This window comes from Colletotrichum godetiae, assembly GCF_030913485.1.
Source record: "Colletotrichum godetiae strain CBS 193.32 chromosome Unknown BDP55scaffold_3, whole genome shotgun sequence".
In the NCBI taxonomy this organism is placed as follows: domain Eukaryota; kingdom Fungi; phylum Ascomycota; class Sordariomycetes; order Glomerellales; family Glomerellaceae; genus Colletotrichum; species Colletotrichum godetiae.
In genome coordinates this window covers 1000141-1024078 of record NW_026851251.1, presented here as the reverse complement: position 1 = coordinate 1024078, position 23938 = coordinate 1000141, and the positions used below count along the sequence as shown (strand labels likewise).

General features: G+C 54.5%; 8 protein-coding genes across 8 annotated transcripts; 4 read left to right on the top strand and 4 right to left on the bottom strand.

Moving 5' to 3' along the window:
• Positions 1-1106: 1106 nt before the first annotated feature.
• BDP55DRAFT_689932 (S-adenosyl-L-methionine-dependent methyltransferase) lies at positions 1107-2261 on the top strand (the record flags this gene model as incomplete). Its single annotated transcript, XM_060576798.1, has 3 exons — positions 1107-1355; positions 1554-2150; positions 2217-2261. The coding sequence occupies 3 exons, from the start codon at positions 1107-1109 to the stop codon at positions 2259-2261; spliced, it is 891 nt and encodes a 296-aa protein (XP_060435691.1).
• A 331-nt stretch (positions 2262-2592) lies between these two features.
• Positions 2593-3791, bottom strand: BDP55DRAFT_689931 (mitochondrial carrier domain-containing protein; the record flags this gene model as incomplete). The annotated part of the gene is made up of 2 exons (XM_060576797.1): positions 2593-3543; positions 3618-3791. 2 exons carry the CDS (start codon positions 3789-3791, stop codon positions 2593-2595), a joined length of 1125 nt encoding a protein of 374 aa, XP_060435690.1.
• Positions 3792-4753: 962 nt separating this feature from the next.
• Positions 4754-5938, top strand: BDP55DRAFT_626603 (MT-A70-domain-containing protein; the record flags this gene model as incomplete). The annotated part of the gene is made up of 1 exon (XM_060571654.1): positions 4754-5938. One exon carries the CDS (start codon positions 4754-4756, stop codon positions 5936-5938), a length of 1185 nt encoding a protein of 394 aa, XP_060435689.1.
• Positions 5915-6948, bottom strand: BDP55DRAFT_645376 (ribosomal protein L23). The gene is made up of 2 exons (XM_060573635.1): positions 6766-6948; positions 5915-6661 (listed from the first exon to the last, which is right to left on the bottom strand). The coding sequence occupies exons 1-2, from the start codon at positions 6840-6842 to the stop codon at positions 6136-6138; spliced, it is 603 nt and encodes a 200-aa protein (XP_060435688.1). The 5' UTR covers positions 6843-6948; the 3' UTR covers positions 5915-6135.
• A 1089-nt stretch (positions 6949-8037) lies between these two features.
• On the bottom strand, positions 8038-9083 carry BDP55DRAFT_541481 (class I glutamine amidotransferase-like protein; the record flags this gene model as incomplete). Its single annotated transcript, XM_060568222.1, has 3 exons — positions 8038-8269; positions 8331-8832; positions 8948-9083. The coding sequence occupies 3 exons, from the start codon at positions 9081-9083 to the stop codon at positions 8038-8040; spliced, it is 870 nt and encodes a 289-aa protein (XP_060435687.1).
• A 1290-nt stretch (positions 9084-10373) lies between these two features.
• Positions 10374-13629, top strand: BDP55DRAFT_723546 (Hamartin protein-domain-containing protein; the record flags this gene model as incomplete). Its single annotated transcript, XM_060578763.1, has 4 exons — positions 10374-10378; positions 10461-11001; positions 11058-13404; positions 13493-13629. The coding sequence occupies 4 exons, from the start codon at positions 10374-10376 to the stop codon at positions 13627-13629; spliced, it is 3030 nt and encodes a 1009-aa protein (XP_060435686.1).
• A 1642-nt stretch (positions 13630-15271) lies between these two features.
• On the top strand, positions 15272-19803 carry BDP55DRAFT_211699 (ABC transporter). The gene is made up of 5 exons (XM_060566002.1): positions 15272-15407; positions 15477-16437; positions 16499-17275; positions 17356-19590; positions 19667-19803. Exons 2-5 carry the CDS (start codon positions 15592-15594, stop codon positions 19691-19693), a joined length of 3885 nt encoding a protein of 1294 aa, XP_060435685.1. The 5' UTR covers positions 15272-15407; positions 15477-15591; the 3' UTR covers positions 19694-19803.
• Positions 19667-22129, bottom strand: BDP55DRAFT_211705 (uncharacterized protein). The gene is made up of 2 exons (XM_060566003.1): positions 21899-22129; positions 19667-21826 (listed from the first exon to the last, which is right to left on the bottom strand). The coding sequence occupies exons 1-2, from the start codon at positions 21972-21974 to the stop codon at positions 19914-19916; spliced, it is 1989 nt and encodes a 662-aa protein (XP_060435684.1). The 5' UTR covers positions 21975-22129; the 3' UTR covers positions 19667-19913.
• Between the last annotated feature and the right edge of the window lie 1809 nt (positions 22130-23938).

Genomic DNA, 23938 nt, shown 5'->3' with positions numbered 1-23938 from the left:
ATTCAGGTGGCATTTCTGGTTCATCGGATTTGTTCGAATGCTGTCAAGCGTGGGAGCCATGGATCGGATGAAAGCATCGAGTCGCATGCTGGTTGTTCGATCAGTGGCGTCCCTTCGCCTTGCCTTGCCCCCCCCCCCTGGTTTCCTGCTACCGTTGGCTTGACGCACCTTGATTGGAAAAAAGACCAAAGACAGTTAAGACGCTTGGAAAACCCCGCAGTCGGCCGAGAAGCTGGCATGAGCTGAGAAAGCTGCTGTTGGTCTGCAGTTGAGAAAGCTCGAATGCAAAACTCAATTACATCTTCGACGCGGTCGATGAGGCGTTATGCGCGTCATGACTTGCCGTGCCCAGCCAACTGCCCCTCTCCGCGTGCCACTACCCGCAATCGTCGCGAAAGCACATGATTTTGTACTTCCGTACTGATGTACCTTTGTATCTATCTACGTACCTGACCGTATTCTTACTCAACACATTGCGGAAGCTGCGAATCACCATCTTACGGGATGCAAGGTCCGGTCAGTTACCCCGCCATCAACCAATGTCTCTCTTTCTCAGGTCAGAGCTACATAGGTACCCTGTGGCGCCTAACCTCAAGGCAGCTTTCAAATAGCCCAGAGGCATGTCAATGAGCATGGATGATGGCTGAGCTTTCTTCCTGCTGCTGTTGTGCTTTGCCGGCAATTATTGCCTGGTCGATCCAATTTGGGAAGATCGGAGGAGGGGAGGGGCAGCTCCACAGGTGTGAGGGGGGTAAACGGGAAAGTTGGGGTATAGGGTGTGGAAAAGGTGGTCAAGGTCGCCGAGAGCTACGGTTCCCGTCAATGTGTGCCTGCTTTGCTCGGAATTCCTTGCTTGCGCGTGACGGAGTCGGCGTTTAGTGGTGGGTGGGAAGGTCTGTTTCATCCATCGTGATGATAATTAGACCTGTAGCCCTTAGTATGAGCTGCTTGGGGAATGTGTACAGTTCTGCTTTTCTTTTCCTTCTTGCTTTCTACCTTCAATTACCTTGTCTACATAAATCTTTCTTCTCCAATTGAGGTATAAGCCATACTACCTGACTTACTCTTGTGACTTTGCTACAGTTGCCACAAGTACCTCAGTCAAGATGCCTCACTTTGACGAAAGCAAGGCATACGCCGTCCAGGAAGAAGTATTCTTCGACGACGGCCGCGAGATCGAACTCCTACATTTTGTTTACAGCCAGCCTAATCTCGATGAGATCCGCGGCTCGCCCGAAGGCGTCCTAAAGGCGATTGATGACTTTGGCCGGACCAAGAAGTACCTGATGAACGTGGGCGAGGACAAGGGCAAGATCGTGACAGATTTGATCGCCGAGGTCAAGCCCAAGGTGATGGTAAGAAGCAAGATCTCATCTCAAAAAACCTCGGGTTTCCATCGCAAGTTGAGCAGACTTGAGACGGAAAACTAGAACATGCAAAACATCCGAAGCGCTTTGTTGGCGTTCTGTTCTGACCATGAACGAATGATCTGAACATTCCACACGAGCAACCTTTTCATCCAATCTCATCTCATCTCTAACACCCACCAACAGGTCGAATTAGGAGGCTACGTAGGCTACTCTTGCATCCTCTTCGGCGCCGCCGTCCGCAAAGCCTCCCCCGGAGGCGGAGCGCAATACTTCTCCCTCGAGCGCAACCCCGAATTCGCCGCCGTCATCGGCTCCCTCGTCGACCTGGCCGGCCTCACCGACACGGTCAAAGTCGTCGTTGGTCCCAGCGATGCCTCCATCGCGCGCCTGCACTCCCTTGCTGGCTCTGGCGCCTTCGGCGGCTTCTCCAAAATCGACCTCATGTTCCTGGACCACTACAAACCCGCCTACACCACAGACCTCAAACTCGCCGAACAACTAGGCCTCGTGGTGCCCGGCTCCGTCCTCGCCGCCGACAACGTCATCAAGCCGGGCAACCCGCCTTACCTCGAATACGTCCGCAGCTCGGTGGCTGAGAAGCGCGCCGCTGCAAAGGACGTCGGCGCGGCGCGCAAGGCGGCTGGGTGGCATGACGAGCGCACGGCAAAGCAGTACGAGAAGCGGGAGGGCGAGGAGAGGTTGGATTTGTCGCGTATCGGAAACCCGAATCTGCGGTATGAGAGCAAGTTGATCAACAGCTTTGAGCCGACTGGTGTGCCTGTGAGTTTCTCGGTTCTGGAGAATGAGTATTCTGGCTCATGAAAGTGCTGACAATAGTTTCACTAGGATGGTGTTGAGATTACAAGATGCGTTGGCGAAGAGAAGGAATGAGAATTATGAATCACGATTTAGAATACCATGCCACTGTTCAATACCTTCGGACGAATTCAATAGAGCGGTCAACATACACATCGCACAGTGAAGCGCCACGGTACGGGCTTGTGGCGCAACAAATCCAGAAATATATTGGATGTATGACTTGTGCAGAACAGCCGCCATTCTAGTGCTCCTTCTTACTCCTTTGGCTTGGTCCCAAGAGAACTGCTCCTCTAAACCGCGTATTTCATGAAAAATAGAAATTCCCCCCAACAAATGCTTGTTTGTCCCAGTGTTCCAACAACGCCAAACTCAAAAAGCCCCCACGCAACAGAGAATCGACAATCTAAATTCCCAGCCAAATCTTGGATCTCTCGTACGCGTAAAAGGCGACCGCTGCCATGGGCACAACCTTGACGTAGCCAATAGTCAAGCCCACGAAGAACCCCTGCATACCCCTCTCCCGGAATATCATGGCGGCCGTCTCGCTGATGCGCAGTCGGTGACCGTCGCCTACAGCGCCACCAACCTGCATCCGCCGGCGAATGACCTCCAAGGGATACGACGCAGTCTGGGAGATGAGGCCAGCAACCCCACCGGCAAGGAGTTCGGCCCACGATCGCAGCGGCGTGGGCTTGCCCGCAGGCAAGTTCTCGGGCCGCGGCAGCGTTGTCCATTTGGCGAACTTGGGATGGCGGAGAACATCGCCGGCCGTGTCATGCGTCAAGAAGGACATGCCGGCGTAGGGAAGCATGCCCAGCATGGTCGGGGTGAAGCCTCTGTAAAAGTTGATCAGACCCGAGCGCGGGGCAACGGCGGTGACGGCGGAGGCGGCCGCCTCAGTTGCCGAGGTGCCGGCCGCTTGCGAGGCGGGGGACGTCCGCACAAAACGCTCGTTGTAGATCCGCCGGCAAATCGCGGACAACGAAGAACCGCCGTGTTTTGTCTCAAACGCTAACCGGACCCGAATCACCTCCAAGGGATATGTGAAAAAGACGGATGTAATGCCCGCCAGGGAGCCGCTGATAAGCCGGCGCCAGGGCGTCTCTTGGTCTTGCCTCCGGATAATCATGGAGCGGATCTGCTCGTAGGCAAGGAACTTGATTCCGGCGTAGGGGAAGATGCGGAGGAGAGTGGCCGAGTGTCCTCTGTACAGCCCCGTGAAGCCTTCGTGGGAGCGGATATCCTTCATTGCCGTCACGACACCGAACCATGACCCCGTGTACTTTGCGAATTGCGGACTGCTCGCCTGGAACAGGATCTTGACTCGGTCAAGAGGTGCGACGACCGTCTTTGCCTGTGATGCAAACCTGCGTCAGCTTGGCGGATCTTTCCCCCCAGGTTTCAACGCTGATTTCTTCTGCAACTTACAGCACATCCTGCCAGGCCTCCCGCGACACCAGATCGCCAGATATAGTCGAACGTCCGCGTCTGCTTCCTGACGGCTACCGTCTCGTCGTCGTCGGTCGGGCACACGGGAGGGGCCCTCGCATCTGGCTTCGGTCGCGCAGCATTTCGTTGATTGTTCGGTGCTACCTCCGACATGGAGGCATGTTCCAGCAGCGCTGACGGCATCACCTAGTTAGCGCAACTCGCGAGCGCGCTCGTTCGCTGGCTGGTAGTTGGTGAAGTTGTTGGCCCGGTGTTACTCGAGAAGCATCCCGCAAGTTCGTCCTTTCGAGATGTTGGTTACTAGATTTTCGTGGTCGAGGATTCGAAGACTAGTATCGGTAAGGAGAAACAAAAGGAGCCCGAGGCACGAGCTGGCACGCGAGGAGGGTAAGGATCGTGGGGGGAGTGGTGATCGTGGAGAAGGTTCCAAGGAGGCAGAGCGCGGGAAGGGAAGGGTAGGGAAGGGTCTAAAGCCGAAATGCAACGGGGCGGGACGTCATAAAGGCGAGATTTTAAAAAGGCTCCCTCTCATTGCACACAACTGTTGCTCTACGGGGGGAGGAGCGTGGCGCACGAGCGGTAAATTGGGGGTTGCCCGCTGAGAGTTCTACTACGGAGTACAGGGGTCTGGGCCACGAGCCGAAGATTGCCGAGCGTCGATGTGGGCGGATGGTCATTTTCAACTTCTCGGCCTCTACACAGTACGGAGTACGGCGGGCTGTCTTTTCCAGGATCTTCTCTGCTTTACTCAGCTCCGGTCCGGGGTTAGGCCTTTGATACCCACGATACCTCCGCAAATTCACTCCATGTGGGCAGTCGAATCAGGGACTGTAGGGAACTTTTTTTTTGTCACACAAAGAAACTAACACCAGACCGCTTGTCCAAGGAGGAAACCACACCAACGCAGGAGGGCCCTCGGTAGGATTGGACTACAAGCACCGGACTATTTTCTCCCACGGCCACCCCAGTTAAGCCCCTGGGTCCGGTCGAGGGGCACTTGGACTGCGCCGGGCCTCAAATCAAGCCTCCGGGGAAGACGCCCCGGGTCAAAGTCACAAGGCACGCTGGCCCTGATCAAGGTGAAGAATGAGAAGAAGAAACGATTCAATCTATATATGGCCTCTAGCCTCTCATCAATGTCCTCTCAGGCATGCCCATCGCCAAGATGCGTCTTGTTCCACAATGAAGACCGGTCCGTCTTCCTCGTCGACATCCCCGCCTCGCTGGAGGAGAGCCAGTCCTTACCGGTCAAAGGTGCCGAGACAACAGGACAACCACGACAGAGACGGCTCCTCTCGGTTGACCCCGTTTCCGCACCATTTACGATACCAGAGCCCCGGGACCCCCAAACCAACAACCAGACGCCGGCCAGCCAGCTCGCAGACCTCATGATCGAGGCAGCGGTGAAGAGTGCCCTCGACACGCTAAGACGGGGCTACGACGCGCCGTTTTGTCTCCCTCGTGTGACGAGCAGCGGGAGCAGCAACGTCAGCACCGGTCGTGAAAACAGCGCGAGCAGCCCGCAGGATCATCCCGCGCGCAAGGACGACGATGATGCTGCCGCAGCCGTCCGGGAGGCGGCTGAGGCTGCGGCTGCGGCGCACTTTATCCCCTCGGAATCTACGTACCTGAACGGTTCCATCCAGGAGACTAGAGAATCCTTCCTTTCCACGGCGCCCAAGTTTGACCTCATCATCATGGACCCTCCCTGGCCAAACAAGTCCGCGAGGAGAAAGAAGAAGAAGACTGGCGGCTATGCCACCGTCTACGGTCTAAAGGAGACGCGCGCGCTGCTGGAGCTGATCCCCGTCGCCGCGCATCTCGCGGACGGCGGTCTCGTTGCGGTCTGGGTGACGAACAAGGCGACGCTGGTGGACTTGCTCACCTCGCCCAAGGGCGTCCTCGCGTCGTGGGGCCTCGAGGTCGCTGCCGAGTGGCAATGGGTCAAGATTACATCGCAAGGCGATCCCATCTTTGATACGGAGTCTGCGTGGAGAAAACCGTGGGAGAGGCTGATCATTGCGAGGAAACGGGGCGACAATAGAAAGGTGCCTGGAAGGGTCATTGCTGCCGTCCCTGATGTTCACTCGCGGAAGCCAAATCTCCGTTGCATGTTCGACGATCTGCTGCCCCGAGGGTATCGCGGCCTCGAGGTATTTGCACGTAATCTGACTGCTGGGTGGTGGGGATGGGGCAATGAAGCTCTTCACTTTCAGGAGTCTCACCACTGGGTCACATCATCTGAATCAAGGCAAAATATGACTGAGAAACACGAATCCAAAGACACCAAAACCAATTGACACTTTTTCTATATCTCATGCCATCCTTGTTGTGTGTTGTATGTTGTACAAAACATGCCGATCCGCATGCTCACCACTCTTCTCGCAAATTTTTGTACACGCGATGGCTCCCCCCTTTTGTCGCCATACCTTCCCCGACAGGACAAATCCATTCACTCTTTGCTCCTACCCCCGTGCCCGTGCTTCCTGATCCACGATCAATTCCTCTTGCCCTTCTTCACAGCCCGATCCCACTTGCTGTCCAAGTCAACCTTCTCCTCGCCCTTATCCCACTTGCCGGCGGCAGAACCTCTCAAGATTCTGCCGGCCTGCTTCCGCAAGAACTTCCTCTCAGACGATTCCTTGTCCTTGCTCGGGTTCGCCAGCTTGCCGAGCTGTTTGCGAATGTCGCCACGGTACTGCTCCCGCGAGACGCTCTCGCGCGCCGCCCACAGCTTCTTGTTCCACGGCTCGAGGTCCTCGGGCGGGGTCGGCCAGACAAAGGGCTTCGTGAGCTGCACCGTCATGACCTTGGTGCTTTGCGGGCGGAAGTAGCCCGACCCCGTCGACCGCCGTTCAATGGCGGACTGTTTGACTTGCGAGCGCACCGCCGTCGTCTCGACGCCGTAGAGGTTCCAGAGGTAGTCGCGTATGTCGAACTTTGTAAAGGTCAGGGGCACGTTGAAGGTGGCCATCTTTGGTGGTGATTTGTCCTTGCGGACAAAGGTGACGACATGGTTCGGCCTGAAGAGGAGAAGTGTTAGATTTCTGTAAACGATGTTTTCGAGGGCGCCAGGGGTAGAGGCGATTTCGGGTGAAGGTGTCTGTGATTGGGAAATTGGACGTACAGGAACACCGCCTTCGTTCCCAGCTTGAAGGACGCTGGCCCTTGGCGGGCTATCGCTTGTGTCAATGCCTCCGCCATCTTGTCGTCGTTGATCTGCTGAGCTTGAGCCGACCGTGGAGCTTCTGCGATGCGGGAATCCAAAAAGTTGATGGTCAGGATTGATCTGATTGTTGATTGGTCCAGTCGGGGCTACGTATTTCCGTCCTTCCCGAGCTGTGAGGTGGGTCCATATAGGTTCCGGGCACAGATGCGGTAAAATTGGGTCACCGGCAGCTCCCTCAAGATATCTCCACAAGAGGTGGATAACTCCGACCGGACCCGCTACCCGGGCTTCGACTGTCTGGCTTACAATGGGCAATTGAGCTTGATCTCATGTACCACCGGTCATGGCTTAAGTTCAGATTGATAATAGACGCACATCAACTCATCGTTCTTTTTCCGAGTGCGCTACCCATTCGCAGCTGGCAAAAAACCCAAAATCGAGTGCAAGGATGCACTGCCCGTGTGTCGAGCAGATGTGGAGTCAAGGCATGTCACGCGACGTCCTGCCATGCGTAGATCTCGGACTCCGAAAGTTTGAGCCGGGTAGCTCGATACTCGCTCTCGCCAATTCAGTCTCTATTACCAGATGTCCAATCATAGGAATCTGCCGAGCTGCTTTTCTGCAATTGCGGACACAGCTGTCGAGTCTTGGCCGCCTCATTCTAAGGTATCTTCGACTACATCGAGATGTACAAGACCAGCGGTACACACTCACCTCCCTATCCGATGTTTTACCTAGCACGAGCAAATAGCCAACGAGGTAAGAGCAGTGCCGATCAAGGAATGGCCTGGTCCGTCAGAGCTCCAACCCCAGATTCCAAGACCAGACGGGTTATGTAAGGCCGCGCACAAACCTGAGTCTAATCTCCACTGGTTTATGAGGGGGATTGAGAATGCCACAGCTGGCAGTTTTTGGGTTTGAGAGACACCTTTCACCCCCGGTGCGATAGCATTTGAATCCATTGTTAAAAGACGTGTACAATTCCTGCGGGACATGGGGTCGGCTGCAAGTGGAAGTCTGACTCAAATGGGACTCACACATGGTGGACCACAGAAATGTTTCCCGAAAAAGAAGTAAGGGTGGATTGTACTAATAAACACAGCATTGCTAGCAACATGGAGACGCAATTATCCCGTACACATCTGGAAGGCTTTTCCCGTCCTTCTTACAGATCTTCATGAATCATGATGAACTTTTACCATCCATCTGTCATGGCTATTGGTATCTGACTTAGACATCAAGGCCGTCAACAACAACACCCTTGTTCCAGGTCCAGTTCATGTAGCGAGCGGTCTCCTCGGCCGAAGCGTCGTCGACGAGAGCGCTAATAAGGTACAGAGCGGCATCGATGCCGGCGCTGACTCCACCGGCGGTAATGACACGAAGGCCACCGAGACGCATCGCGGCACGGCGGGTAATGGACTCGCGGCGGCCGGAGCTCTTGAAGGACATGCTGCCCTTTCTATTCAATGAGTTAGCCTTGCTGGTAGAATTGTAGATAGGAAGGGAATTTGGCAACGTACCTGGCATTAGAGGGTCGGCGACCGGAGTCGGACTTGCGGCGGACATATGGGTTCTCGTCCTCATCTCCAAGCTCGAAGCGGAGGTTGTTCACGACGTAGCGAGCGTCGTCAATGACATCAGTTCTCTCAGTGAGGTTGCGGGTAGCGGCCTCGCTGCAGAGGATCTCGAACTTGGTAATGTAGTCGGAGTGGGTAGTGGCGGACAGCCCAGCGAGGACACCCTGCTTGGCGAGGAAGAGGGAACCAGTGCAGATGGAAAGGAGAGTACGCTCGTGGGAGGGGTCTTTCTGCTGCAGCTCGGAGAAAGCCTGGATGAGAGGAAGGGGCTCGGAGTTGTTCTTGAGAATGTTCTCACTATCGCCGCCAACAATGACCAGAACGTCAAAGTCGCTGAGGCGCTCATAGGCCTCCTTGAAGGGGATCTGGGTGCCAATGGTAACACCAGAGTCGGAGACGACCTTGGGCTCTGCGGCCGTGATGGTACACTCGAAGGCCTTGGAGTCTGCGGGGTTGGGCACTGATTAGCATGGCTGCGTCACAGCGGCATGGCGGAAGGAGCGGGGAAGGAAGTGAGGAGAAGCTGCCCAGGAGCTTTCAGGAACAAGGTAGGTACTTACTCTTATCCTTCTGATCGTGAAGGGCAGTAGACAAAGCCTCCATTGGGCCTGCCATGTCAAGAAGGTCGAAGTTGGGTTGCAGGGCGAACAGAACCTCAATGGGCTCGTCCGCCACTGCAGAGCTCTTGTTTGCCATCGTGCCGGTTGTTATTGGGGTTCTTCAAGGGGGGAAGAGTAAGTAATACAGCTTGTGCTAGCTGTTGGGTTGTGTTGGAGTAATTGGGGTACCGAGATGAGTTCTCGGAGAAGTTCGTTGCTTGGAATTGGTGATTGATTGATTGATGGGATTGGATTGGATTGTTCGTTGGTGATGATGAAAAGAGAAGAAGGAGAAGATGTGGAAAGAGGAGAGGGAAGCTCTGAGCTATTTGGATGGAAGGAGGGAGGGGGAAGGAAGTAATAAGGGTCGAGTCATCTGGACAAAGGAGGGGTTGGCAGTTGCACCACCAACCGACCTCTGCTTCTCCTTACCTCCTTACGGTTTACCTGACCTTACCTGACTTTCGGAATGTCTACCTCCTCACGCATCAACTTGAGGTGGACGTTAAGGTACCTCATCTCGCGGCATGTCCCCCTCACCCCTTGGATCTGCGCAGCTGGCCGGCTTCAAACCAAAGCAACCCCTCCTGCCCACGCGTGCTACGCCTGCCCTCCTCCAGCTCAGCTGAGTCAACTGGCCATTGAGTGAGTGATCAGGTGCGTTTCTGGAAAAGGCCACAACCCACAACAGCTTCAAGTGGTCCAATGGCCCCACTGTCTCCCGTACGTTTTCTGGGGTCGGGTGCATCGGTGGCCCACGGTGCATGGCGCTCTTTCGCGGATTGCGGGGTTAGTCTCCCCGTGAGGTCACTGGTGGGTCCCGGTACATGCCTGCAGGGCAGCCGGACCACCGAAATCCAAGTATTTCCACTTTGAACTTTGCCCGTTGCGGCGTCGCCCGCCCTTGTCGCACTGGCAATTAATTGAGCCTTGCGTGTTGCGACAGCACTGTGAGACCCAGCAGGTTAAAGACCCATATAAATGATAAACGAGACCAACCACAAGCTGTATTGCAAGCTGTTTGGCCGCGTCCTGCCGAAAGAGTGGTATTTCGTCAGGCCCCTCCCATGCCTTGTAGCGTGCCGTCCAATGATCCAACTTATCTTATCGGCCTTCTACAGCGTTCCCGGCCTTGTTCGATAGAGGGTCCCCAGCAAAGCTTGTACCTTGCATCAGCAGATTCCATTGCCGTTGCCTGACAGTTGCATGATATCGACTTGCCCACCTGCGCCCACAGACGGACCTTGTCTTGTTTTTTCGACAAGCACCTAGAACATCGTGAGGCTCGATGAAGAGTCACCGCTAAGAAAATGGCGTCGTCAGCGTAAGTGGCCAGACTTCTTATTCGTATTTTCCCTCATTTCCGTTCAACCTTGGTCGCTGCGTCATGTGGTGCGCGATATTCTGTTGCGCAACTTATCTGCACCTGCAACTTGCGACAACGTACACGATAGACTAACATCAAACTCCCCAGGTCTCTCAAGGACCTGTCCAAAGCCTTGACGTCCTTCTTTGCTTCGCCTTCCCTCCCGCTACCCGACGAAGTCACCGAAGTCATCGATGCCTACCTGAACAAGCACGAGAAATACGAGGATTCGAGCGCCGAGAGACTACAAGATGACTTCCTCGGCATCTGGGATAAGCATGTTAAGGGTGCACCGCCCAAGTATGCCGCCTTCATCCACGTCTTCCGTCTTCTAGTACCCGCGATCCGCACGCCGGCCCGCCTTCTCAAATGGTGGGACCTACTCAACGACCCGATCCTGGAGAACTTCACTCGGGAGAAGGGCTTGATGGAAGAGTCTCACCATGCGACGCTAGAGGTTCTGATGCTGGACGCGCACGAAGAAGACGATCCAAACGAAGAACGTGTTGTGAATCCTTTTGCCAAGAGGCTCTTGTTGTCTTGGTTGGAAAAGTACTACAAGATACAGTCTGAAAGTGACTTGACTGCGCAGTCCAGCGAGCGCGCAATACGCCAGGCCTTGATTACGTATGGCAGGAGGAAGCCCAAGGTACGTCAAAATCTGTGTTCGTTGTGAATGCGACCAGTTGTCTCATGGCATGACAGGACTTCCTTTTCACCCTGGATACGTGCTTCGTGCGGAGTGAGTTCCGCGCGAGAGCTGCCAAACTGTTGTGCGAATTTGTCCAGAGCCAACCCCCACACCTACACCTGATTCTGCAGACGCCGCTGTTCACTAATCTGCTGCGATGTCTGCAACAAGACACATCGACAACTGCCATTTCGATGGCCATCACCGCCCTCATCATGATATTGCCACACATGCCTAGTTCCTTGGTGCCACATCTCCCGAATTTGTTCAACATCTATGCGCGGTTGCTCTTTTGGGACAGCGAACGGACGGGCATCATTGCGGCGATATCAGATGATAGCGAGCAGAAAAGCCTCGCATCGCCTTCAGGGTGGGAAACATGCCAGTACTCTCCCGAGACCGACGATATCGAGGTCCCCCATCTCGCCAATTACTTCACCGTCCTCTATGGCTTGTATCCTATCAATTTCATGGACTATATCCGGAAGCCACAGCGGTATCTTCGTCATGCGAACGCAGCCAATCTGGACGAGGTCGAAGTTCAACCAACTGAAATCAGGTACAAGTCTGAGCGATATAGGCAAAGCCATCTTCTGCATCCCAACTTCTATACTCTGACGATCGAGTCTGAAAAGACTGACTTCGGGCGATGGATGACGAGCGAACCGGCAGAAGTCGTGGCCGAGTGCATGGCGCTACGTTTCTCCCCAGAGACATTCGCGCCTGTTGAACCCGACAGCATGCAGACGGCTGAAGGCGACATCTCCCTTCTCAGCGATGAATCTGATCGAGACGGTCTAGGACCCGCCTTGCTCAGTGGATCCAGCTTGGAACCTGGCGCCGAGAGCTGGAGAAGCAACCAAGATCTGGACCAAAACTCGAGAGCAAGCAGCCGGGTACATTCAACTAGCCAACGACAGAGCTCTCTTTCCAGTCAGCCCTCGCACAGAAACTCCTTGGAAGCCCCGAAAGCAGACATCGTCGGGGACAGTCCGACCTTGCCCCCTCAACTTGTCCCGTCGACTTCTCACACCCATTTGCAGGACATGATCCAATCGAACAAGGCCATCAAGTCTGGACTCCATCAGTCTTTAGCCAATGATAGTGTTCCATCACTTGCACTAAGCCATCCAGACTCAGTAGCAGAGAAGGCTCCCACTGGCCACGTGCCTCCACCTTTGCCAGTCATTTCTACACCGAGGTCTGTTGCTGAAGGACAATATCAGGTTGCGCATTTGCAGAGGCAGATTCTTCTACTTCACAATGACTTAAACTTCGAAAGGTACCTCAAGCAGCAACACATGGCGCATATTGGCGAGTTGCGCCGGAAACAGGTGCGGGAAGCTGCAAGTGAAGCCGAAACGCAGAATCTTATCTTGACGAATCGGACGCTGAGGAAACGATTGGAAGACTCGAAGAAGGCCGAGAGTCAAATCAGGAAAGAGTCAGAAAAGAGCCGAACGTTGGCCAAGAAGTGGGAGTCCGATTTATCCGCAAAACTACGAACCCTGCGTGAGGAGTCGAGGAAGACCAAGACAGAGATTCAGTCTTTACAGCAAGAATTGCAAGGTGCACGCGAGGAGAGCGAGAAGTTGAAGAAGCTGGTGTGTGATGCTGAGGTCAAGGAGCTAAACTCGAAGCAGACTATGCAGTCCGTCGAAATCAATGCTGCCGAGAATGACCGCTTGAAGGCCGATGTAGAGCGGCTGTCGATCTCTGAAAGAAATCTGCAGGCCAAGGAGTCAGAAAGACAGGCGGCAATTACATCGGCTGCAGAAGCGGAGAACCGAGCCGAGATACTGGACTTGAAGCTTCAAGCGCGCGAAGGGGAACTTCAGAAGACGAAGAAGCTCTTCCAGACGCAGATTGGCGTGCTCAACTCGAAGCTCCTGGAGGCTCATGAAGGCATTCATAGCAGAAGGAACGCTGAAACCAAGGCGGCGGTCGAGAGCGCGCTGGCTGCGAGCCGGGCAAAGCAGGCTGAGCTGCAAAAGCAGTACACAAGTCTGATGAGGAAGTACACGGTTCTGCAGTCGCAGCTAGAGGAGAACCGGTTCTCGGTAGGATCTTCGAATTCTCACGGCCGGGGCGACTTCGTCTTCCGCATGGACGGTGATGGAGAGGGCTCAACGCACTCGGGCAGCCCGGTCACAACGAGAGGTAGCCACTCGGGGATCCATAGGGTCTTATCGGAGCACGACTTCCTCAACCCTACGTCGTACAATGCGACCCCGCCCATCATGTCGAAGCCGTCGACTCCAGTTCCCTCGAGCTCGCATCTCCCGCCCGTACCTTCCAGTCCGATAGAGACGGACGAGGCCATTAGCCCGACCACGATAGATCCGAGATATTTCGGCAGAGGTGAGTCTGGAACAACGGCCCGGCTTCGGCTCCGAGATGGGTTCTGGCGGATCAACTAATCGAGACTTGTTTTTCTTTTTCTTTCCAGGTGGAGTACAGAACCGACGGAAAGATGAAAAGGGGAAGAAGACCCAAGAGGGTGGTGGTGGTAGCAGCGGCGGCGGCGGCGGCGACAAGAAGGAGAAAAAGTCAGGTGTGATACGGGGTATCCGTGGATACATGTGATTAGCCAGCATGAGCGAGTCTTTGACGTGGTAGAGAGAAGACGGAAACGTGGTCCATAAAGAAAGATACCCAATGACTAAAGTTTTGCTAGATTTGTGGCCACGAAGAGATCACCCCTGGTGTGACACACATCGTTCTTCTAAGATTGTAAGCTACAGGCAACCTGGTGGGTTTGATTGCCTCTTGAGACCTAGAGGCCGCATCTGGGGCATATCTGACTACTGCTGAACGAGAACAGAAAGCTTAGCCCGTGGGAAAGCTGAGCAAGCAAAGTAGGTACTTGCTGTTGTGTAAAAAGATAGAGCAAAACCCTATAGAGCCTTTGACCATCCTGTCACCATCCAGGTACAGAGCTTCTATCGACTTCCCGGAACAGTAGCGCTCTTGAACACATCAACTTTCGGGAAATAAGAAGTGCCCGGGCTGACAAAGCAGGTAGAATATATTGGAGCAGACAACATCAGCCAAAGAAAGACTCCCTGCTACAAGAATCCGCCTCGACGATTGGAAACCAGTCAGTGATGCGCAGCCTCATTATGCAGGAGCTCCCACGGACGCGGCGGAAGCGGTCTGCTCTCTCTCTGGAGCTTAACACACAGCCTGTCATGACTCTATTTCTTCCGGACAAACTTGAGATCATCAACTGAATTCGGTCACCTGAACTCGCTATCCCCCTGGAAACAAGACGGGGGCGAAGGCAGGCCCAAGGAATCAAGTGAGGCTTACGAAGAGATCGAGTCTCTTTGAAAGGGACTATTCGACGAACGACAGCTTTGGTCAATCGTTCCCGAGATTGATAGCCTCAGTTTCTCAGCTTTGACTCCTTGCCTAGTTGGTCAGAGGTAGCATCAACACTTTGAGAGGGGGGAAGAAGCTTGGAAATTACCTCCTGTCAAGCGCAAGCGCAAAGACATTGACGCAGCAAAGTCCGCCTCACAGAATTCCATGCCTTAGAGTCGAAGAAGGGGGAATACCGATTACTTCCTTCCTCACATCGATACAGTGCACCCTGCAGCTTGCAGCATCGCCACCCGTATCAGTCTTGCAAGTGCAACTCCGAGCCCCGAGGATGTTCCACCGATGCATAAATCTTTGCTTTGAACTGCTTACCATACTGTTACTTGAAAGATGTCTACGGAGAGTCGGGTATGAGGAGACTACTGTGATTGGTCCAAGCTCGCCGATTATTTCTTAGATCGAACCCGGGTTCCCGAGCGCACGGCTCTTTCGCCTTCCAAAAAAAAACGGTGGTTCGTGAGGCCCTTGCAGTAGTTTGCATATCTGTCAAGTGTTCTGTCTGAGACAGCTTCAAGCGTGGGAAGAGCTTCCCAGAGACGAACTGTTGGAAGAGGTACAGAAATGGAAGGGGGAAGTCGCATCGGACCTTCATCAAGTCCCGGGTCTATGGAAGACTCAGAATTTCACTTCAACTCGTCATCAGAACTTTTTATGGTTTTTCATTTCGGTCTCGCCGTCGCGAAAGAAACAATCTCATCATGGTAGCTCTCAGCTCGTTTTAATTCTCGGACCTCCACTTACACGGCCTATCGACAGCAGTGCCTCGTTTCGATTTGCTGCATGCACATTGCCGTTCAGAGGGAAAACGAGATAGGGCAAAAGAAGAGGCCCAAGAACCCAGAGAAAAGGACGTCCGTCTCCTTGAAGCACGAGGTCAGACCTTCTGACGTCAAAACATCAGTGGGACAAAATAAGTGATCAGAATGAAATGAAGCAAGCAGGAAAGCATCCGGATGGACGGATTTCTCACACCCCCAAAAGTAACCTTGAATTTCCTTCTCCTGTCAAAGTCTGGAAGGAAACTGTCAGACTAACACGGAAGAAAAAAGGGGCACTAATCTAGGACGGAAAGCCTCTTCGCACGACATCGACATCTATACGCCGTAACAGAAGATCAAGCTCAAGAGGCACGACGACAACACCTACGAAGGGTGGTGCCAAACAATGGCGAAGATTCCAGTCCGAACCGACGAGATCACCTCGACGACGGGTACACAGGCTCCAGTGCGAAAGCCAAAGTTTGCGGATTATCTCAGGGTCTTCACCTACGCGACAAAATGGGACTTCTTCGTCTACGTGATTGCGGCGTTTGCGTCCATCGCGGCGGGCGTGACGCTGCCGCTGATGAACATCATCTTTGGCCAGCTCGTCGGTCAGTTCACGGGCTACTTTGCCAACGGCTCGACCGTTACCACGGCACAGTTTGAGAGCCTCCTGAACCGCCAGGCTCTGTACATCACGGCTCTCTTCCTCGGCCGATGGTTCCTCAACGCCATCAACAAGTTCTGCTTCCGCATGATTGGCATCCGGCTCTCATCCGCTATTCGCCTGCACTACCTCCGCTCGCTGTTTGACCAGTCGATCCACGTCATTGACTCGATGCCTCCCGGCGCCGCCGCGACGGCTATCACGGGCACATCTGCCACCTTGCAAATCGGCATCTCTGATCGTCTGGGGACATTCTTGCAGTTCAACGGCACGATCTGGGCCGCCCTGGTCATTGCCTTTATTTGGAGCTGGGATCTCACCTTGGTCACTTCCTCGCTGATCCTGTACATTCTCCTGGTTTTGTCCTTCTGCTTGCCGGTAATTGTTAAGGGTGAGACCGCAACAACCGAAGCTGATGCTCAGGGTACCGCCATCGCCAGCGAGGCTCTCGGAGGAGTGCGGTTGGTTATGGCCTGTGGTGCTCAGAAGCACATCATTTCTCGCTACGAGGAATGGGTGCACGAAGCCAGGAGGCGGGCTCAGAAAACTGCTCCAGTTGTCGCAATTCAATTCGGCCTCATCGTACGTCCTCCCCTGTTCAGATAAGTTCCCAAACCGTAAGCGAGAGCTAACATGAATTCAGTTCTTCGGTGTATTCGGCGCCTTCGGCCTAGCTTTCTGGTATGGCACTCAGAGATACATCGCCGGCGCCCTCAGCGATGCCGGCGTGGTCGTTGTGGTGCTCATGTCAGTTATGATGATTCTGACTTCATTGGAGAGAATTTCAACGCCGGTAATCGCTGTCAGCAAGGCCATGGTCGCGGCCTGTGAGCTCTTCACGGTTATTGACGCTCCTTTGCCGCCTACTGGCACTCTGAAGCCGGAAATAGATGCAGAGGACATTGTCTTCGAGGACGTGACATTTGAATATCCCAGCCGAGCCGGCGTCAAAGTTCTCAACTCACTGAGTTTCCGCATCCAGCCAGGTCAAAACATCGCCCTCGTCGGCCCATCTGGATCAGGCAAGAGCACCATCGTCGGCTTGCTGGAGCGGTGGTATAGTTTGAGGGAGCAGCACGCCTTGCCCCGAGTCGTTGAGGACTCGGCGTCCGAGAAGCCGGGAGCTGAGAGGGTTGAGAGCGTCACCGATGAATCCAAATCGCTCATTCGGCCCGACTTGTCCGGCTCAATTACCGTTGGCGGCGTGAACCTGGAAGATCTTGACCTCAAGTGGTGGAGATCGCAAGTTGGTCTGGTCCAGCAGGAGCCTTTCCTATTCAACAACACCATTTTCAGTAACGTCGCAAACGGTCTCATTGGTACCGAGTGGGAGAAGGAGCCTGAGACGGTGAAGCGGGAGCTTGTTCGTGACGCATGCCAGGAATCATACGCCCACGAGTTTATCAGCCGACTACCTGATGTGAGTCCATCGCTGCTGTCTCTCCCCTTCGGTTGATTGCGCTGGTGAACATCTGGACTGACTTTGGACTTTTTTAACAGGGCTATGATACGCGAGTTGGTGACGGCGGAGCGAAGCTTTCAGGTGGTCAAAAACAACGCCTTGCCATTGCCAGAAGTATCATCAAGAAGCCGCGCATCATCATCCTCGACGAAGCGACCAGTGCTATCGATGCCAAGAGCGAAAAAATAGTGCAGGCAGCACTCGACAGAGTGACGCAGGGTCGAACTACCATCACCATCGCCCATCGGCTTTCAACAATCAAGAAAGCCGACAACATCGTGGTATTACAGAAGGGCCAGGCGGTCGAGCAAGGAACACATCAAAGCCTCCTGAGCGACCCATCCAGCGTCTACAGCTCCCTCGTCAGGGCTCAAGCATTGAACTTGTCAACACCCGGAAAGTCATTGTCCGAGGCATCCACCTCTGGGCTAGATTCGGAAACAGAGGAGAAGGTCAATGGTCATGAACACTTCAGGAGTGCTGCCTTTACCGACACTGCCGAGGGCGATTCATCTCACGAGCCTCGAGGCCTAGTCCGTAGCTTTGGCAAACTTCTCTTTGAGAGGCGCGCAAAGTGGACGTCGTATGCTGCCGTCATCTTATCTTGCATGGCGACCGCGGCCGGCACGCCGATACAAGCATGGCTGTTTTCCAAAGTCATTGCCGTCTTTTTACTGTCTGGCGACGAGCTGAGGAGGCAGGCGAGCTTTTGGGGTCTGATGTGGCTCGCCCTCGCCGGGGGCGTCGGTCTCGCGTACGTCGCCCAGGGCTGGGTAGGCCTGCGGCTGCAGTACTTTGTCAGCGCCGAGTACAAGAGGCAATATCTGACCGACATGCTTCACCAGAAGATTAGCTTTTTCGACCAGGATAAGAATTCCCACGGCGCCCTGAGCGCCAGAGTCTCGGGCGACGCGAAGCTGCTGGAGGAACTCCTCGGGCTGAACCTGGCCATGTTACTCTCTGGTGTCTTTACCGTTCTCGGATGCGTCATTATTGCTCTCATCTTTGGCTGGAAGCTCGGTCTGGTTGCCATGTTCATCACCATGCCTATCATGTTGGGCGCAGGTCTCTGGAAGTACAGGCACGAGGTCCAGTTCGACAAGATGAACATGGCTGTTTTCGGAGAGAGCTCGCAGTTTGCCACCGAAGCCATTGGAGCAATCAGGACGGTCTCTTCCCTCGGTATGGAGTCCACCATCAACGCAAGGTACGAGAAGCTCCTCAACGGTCACATACTCGAGGCCCGCCGTAAAGCACAGTGGACAGCTGCGTTGTATGGATTTGCCGACAGTGTGAGTCTCGGTTGCCAGGCGTTGGTGTTCTACTACGGTGGCAGGCTCCTTGCTACTGGCGAATACTCCATGGAGTCATTCTTCGTCTGTTTCATGGCCATCATCCAGGGCGCCGAGGCGGCGAGTCAAACGTTGGCTGTGGCACCCAGCGCTGCGCAGGCAGCCGCAGCCGCAGATCGAATTCTTGACGTCCGGGAGTCGGCAGACGTCGGTCAGAGTGCGACGAGGGGGGTTGAAGACATTGCCGAGTCGGAGGGTGGCGTGCGGATCGAACTGCAGGATGTCCATTTCAAGTACCCTACGCGCGATGTCGTCGTTTTCGAGGGCTTGAACTTGACGATTGAGAAAGGTCAATATGCAGCCTTTGTTGGACCCTCGGGATGCGGTAAGACGACAATCATTTCGCTGTTGGAACGCTTCTACGACCTAAACCGCAACCACGGTTCGATCCTCTGCAACGGCGTCGATATCAATGAGCTAGACGTCTACGACTACCGCCGGAACCTCTCTCTGGTTCCCCAAGAACCCATCATGTTCCGAGGCACGGTCCGCGACAACATCCTCTTCGGCATCGACGACCCAACCGCCATCTCGGACGAGAGGATCCACGAGGTCTGTATCGACGCCTTTATCCACGACTTTATCATCTCGCTGCCTGAAGGATACGATACCGACGTTGGTGCAAAGGGCGTGAGCATGTCCGGCGGCCAGAAGCAGCGCATCGCCATCGCGCGCGCCCTTATCCGCAATCCAAAGCTCCTGCTCTTGGACGAGGCCACGTCGGCACTCGACTCCGAGTCGGAGAAGATTGTGCAGGCGGCTTTTGAGAGGGCGCGCGACGGCCGCACCGTCGTCGCTGTGGCCCACCGGCTGTCGACGATTCAAAACGCCGACGTGATTTTCGTGTTTAGCGAGGGGCGGGTGGTAGAGAAGGGAAGCCACAACGAGCTCATTAGGAAACAGGGCGTGTACTGGGAAATGGTGAGTTGCCTTGTGCTCAGGTCTACCTGATCTGACTTTGATCTTGATCTTGCTTTGCTAACATATTTCGCAACAGTGTCAAAGTCAGGCATTGGACCAATAGTTTCGGTCCACAGTGGGAGCGAGGCGTGGGAACACTCATAGTTGGAAGTAAACGAAGTGAGAATATGTGGAGGTCTTGAGCAGAAATCATACTCATCAAACAGGCAGCGTGGTGTAAATGTACTATTGTTTTATTCAATTTCATTACCGGGGGTATCAAACTAGCATATTTAGAGACGTCACTTGAATCGCATCTAGAAACATATCTCTCTTCCAACCTCTCAGCACGGCCTGCCAATTGGTAATCTCGAGTCCATGTCACCCTGAGCCACGGCATTAAACAGGTCCAAGATGAGCAGTCCGCTATGTATCGTGAGAGGTTGCCGCTTCCACTGGGCCTCCCCGCCGTCTCTGGGGATATCGGCTGCCTCTTCCACCAGCTGCCATTTCTCCGCCGCCTCGTCTTTCTCCATGTACCGCAGCACGATGCGATCGCCGCTATCCTCAAAAACGAACTCGCGGCGCCAGAGCCGCCGCCACTGTTCGTCGGGCGTGCCCACCGCGTTCACCCGCTCGACGTGACGATTCCTTAGGGCCAGGGCGTACAGAGCGCGGATGCTCCATATACCGTCTTGGCCCGGGTACTCCTTCAGGATCCACATGGCCTCGTCACGCACGAGGGGGTCGCGGCAGAAGAGCGATATGACGAGCAGACACCAGCTCAGGCTACACTGCAGCGACAGGTGGTGGGCCGGGTTCGTCTGGAACTCCTTCTTGGCAGCCCTCGTGGCGATGTGCGCGAGGGAAATGTACTCGCGGTACAGCGGCGTTATAGCCCGGGCGCTCTTGTCTTCTATGAAGGCCGGCGCGTTGCTGAAGATGTAGACGCCCATGAACTCGATGCGCAGGAGAATGGCGCGGAGGTAGGTGGGGGATCCGACGTCGACTTGCATGATTTGGTTAAAGAGGGGTTGGAAGCCTGTGTTGAGCTTGACCATGGACTTGTGGAAGTTTTCGCAGAAGCTAACGATCCGAGGATTCCCAAAGAGCTCAAAGTGGAGCTTGTTGATGGTGACGTCGTCGTCGGCGCCGCGGAGGCCAGAGGTTTTGAATACGTCCTCCATGACGGCGCCCATGGCGGCTTGGTGACGCCGCATGGCTGGCCATATCTGCTCAAACTGCTCGAGGGTGTCAAAGGAGTCGGGATACGAATCTGGTGAGTTGGCGGCTTCGCTCTGCGTCTGGTTGAGGAGCATCATGAAGGTCTCCATGGTCTGCTTTGTACTCCGCAGGCGCCTTGCGAGATTTGGGAGGGGCGGACCGTCGATGATACGACCCCTGAAGACGGTGCGGGCCTGCTTTGCTAGGTGGTTGAAGACATCTGCCACGGCGCCGATGACGGGCTTCGGGTTGGGGGCCAGATCGGCGAGACGATGGTGAGCGTCTGTGTCTGTCACGATGGCGAGAAGTAGGGACAGGGCGTGGTTGACGTGGTCGAGGGCGGCTTTTCTGTTGCCCCTGAGAGTCTCAAAGAAGAGGAGGAGGACGGATAGGAAGACAGCGTCCTGAGCGGAGGCCCGTCGGCACTGCATCTTGAGAGAGTCGCAGTAGTGAGCCACAGCCTGGAAGTAATGGGTGTCCCCTTGGGCGATGGGTTGGTCGGGTACGGCGATGGCATGAAGAGAGACGTGGGCGGACTGGCGATACCACACGCTCAAGGCACCGATGGCCATGGCGGCGGAGCGGAGTGTGCCATTGTTGCGGGACAACTGGGGCAGCATGACTTCCCATAGGTCGCCGGTAGAGACAGCTCTCATCCAGGGGCCTCGAACCAGGCCGACGAATTCCTGGAAGTAGGACATGCTGTTGTCATCGCGGAAGTCGGTCGTGTTGGTGTTCAGTTTCGTCTGCGCCGTGGGTGATGCCGCTGCACGGGGGATGATGGCCTGGGTGGAATCCCAACACAGCTCTGCGGGCCCCGAAGACTTTTTGTTCTTCTTCTGATCCGGGAGATAACCTTCACATTGACCCCGGGTTTGGAGGCAGTTGCCACAATGTGGTTTGGATTCGTCACATTTGATGTGGCGTTTCTTACATGTAATGCATCCAGTGCGTACTTTACGTGTGCTTGTACGCGATAGCTTCACTTTGGTCACACGGACGGCTGGCGTTGGCTCGGGGGCCGTGTTAGAGTCTGAGGTAATGGACCTGAGAATGTCAGTTGACTTCTTATGACTGATGCCGATGCTTTCATTCCACTTCTTACCCTCGTGGGCTGACGGGTAGTAATGCCTTGTATTCTGCCATGGCGATACGTCCCCACGACAAGCGTTGGGTGGCATCTTTTGAGAACGTATCCGTAAGGCGAGTAATTATCTGCCAACACCTTATGATGACAACGTGAAGTTGCCTAGTTCCTTGTCCCACTTTTACCCGTCTGACGACGTTCGGTGACTTTATCGACCGAGCCGCCAGATGTCGCCAGATGTGTCTCCGAGCTGCCAACTGTCCATCAAGAGAAGCCAAAATCCAGTCGCCTCTCACATTTAACGCTTTGCTATCCGTTTCCGATTCGGCGATGCCCATCTCATTTAGCTAAGTGGGGGCAGTGCAGAATAAATGCGATGGCATTGAGCATTGAAATCCATTCTAATGGTTCTGTCATACCTTAGAAGTAGGTATTGTGTCTTGCAGGTAGCACTTACAACCTTGCCTCGCAAAGACGTAACGATGCGACAAAAGCCGAGGCCAATGCTGGTATTCGTACACTGGAACTGCAATGTCAGAAATTTCTGAACAGAGTGGGAGGAGAATGTCGGGTCTTCTTTGCCGGAATGTTCAATGAAAAGAAACGTGATGGACTTTGCAGCATTAAGGTCCAGGAATGCAGTCAGAATCAGCCCCGGCGTCTACTACCCAGAGCCCCTGCATAGTAGGCGGGGAAGCAGGCGCTTTGCTTGCATTGGTACCTGCAGATGTCACGCTGCTTCCCTGCTCTGTGGCTTTTCCTTCCAGTACTCAAGACTTCTTTCCGTCGTCAATATTTCCTCAGCCGGCGTCTCCTGCAGCAGTATGCTTTCTTCCAAGGCATAAATGCCCGAGTTTCGCTCTTGCTCGGTTTGTGGGCAATGGTCGACAGCACAGCGCCACTGCGTCAACACGTCGGAACGGGAAGAACAACGTGGGAGGGTTGCTGATCATTGCAACACGAGGATAGATAGATTGGCGGGATTGACGACTAACGATTGACACATCAAACGTATCACTCGTATTCTTTTGCAGAATAACCCCGCGAACAAACGGCACCAAAACAACTCGGTAAACAGTGGTGAGTGACAGACAGTGTGATGGCCCGAATGCTGAATGGAATGTCCCGCATACAGGTGGAGTGTTTGTGTTGGTCACCGGGAGGGGCATCGATGATCGTGGTTGCTGGAAAATACGGGGGAGGGGCGTCACGGCCTGGCCGGACGACAGCGACAGGGGCATGGAAGTAGGAAATAGTGGGTGTGGACAGCTTAATATGGCAAGCCAGCAGGGACCCGGCCGTTCCAGTTGGGAGCAATTGGAAGCCCGGGACGCCGGTAAAATGGGATGGCAGCCGTGATTGGGTCGGTGTTTCGACCAGGCCTGCCCCAAATGCCTTGCCCTGCACCCGGCGTGACCTCATCGCCACCATCGTTCCAGGGGCAAGACCATACCTTATAGCACCTTTCTTATGGTGCTAAAGTTGTTGTGGACGAAGTAAAGAATACGGGCCACACCAGTGACCTCACCTTGGCTCGTTCCTGCATGCGAGTTGTGTTGTTGTTTTGATGGAGGTAGGGGATGAGGAAGAGACACACTAGTGCTGTCAAGTTGGTGTGGTGGCACCACTCAACTGGCTTCTTTACTTGCCTCTTTCAGACTTTTACACCCGTGCCATCCTTCAAGGTTCTTCTTGTTGAGAGTGTAGCATGCGTAGGAAACCCCAAAGAGCGGAAGAGAGCTTTCCAAAGGGGAGAGACGGGGAAGTCCAAGGAACAGGGAACCCTGCAAGACACCCAGCTTCCCAAGCTTGTGATGTGATCTGATCAAGCATACCTCCTAGGCACCTACTGTCTGGGGAATCCCTCCTTACCTGCTCTGCCCTACACCGTCACTTACTTTTTCCCTTTTCTATCTTTTCATCGCCCGGCCGGACTTCATCACTCTTCTTCCTCCTTACCTTCACTGTCACTCACGATACCTTACCTGGCCCTCATCCTTCTCTATACCTACGGGACTCTGGGACAATCTCACCAATCCGTCTCTCGTTTTGGAACAC

Coding starts and splice junctions, on each gene's coding strand:
- BDP55DRAFT_211699 (XM_060566002.1), top strand. CDS start 15,592: ATGGCGAAGATTCCAGTCCGAACCGACGAGATCACCTCGACGACGGGT. Junction 16,438..16,498: donor CAATTCAATTCGGCCTCATC/GTACGTCCTCCC, acceptor ACATGAATTCAG/TTCTTCGGTGTATTCGGCGC. Junction 17,276..17,355: donor TTATCAGCCGACTACCTGAT/GTGAGTCCATCG, acceptor CTTTTTTAACAG/GGCTATGATACGCGAGTTGG.
- BDP55DRAFT_211705 (XM_060566003.1), bottom strand. CDS start 21,974: ATGCCACCCAACGCTTGTCGTGGGGACGTATCGCCATGGCAGAATACA. Junction 21,827..21,898: donor CTACCCGTCAGCCCACGAGG/GTAAGAAGTGGA, acceptor CCATTACCTCAG/ACTCTAACACGGCCCCCGAG.
- BDP55DRAFT_645376 (XM_060573635.1), bottom strand. CDS start 6,842: ATGGCGGAGGCATTGACACAAGCGATAGCCCGCCAAGGGCCAGCGTCC. Junction 6,662..6,765: donor GGAACGAAGGCGGTGTTCCT/GTACGTCCAATT, acceptor TCTCCTCTTCAG/GCCGAACCATGTCGTCACCT.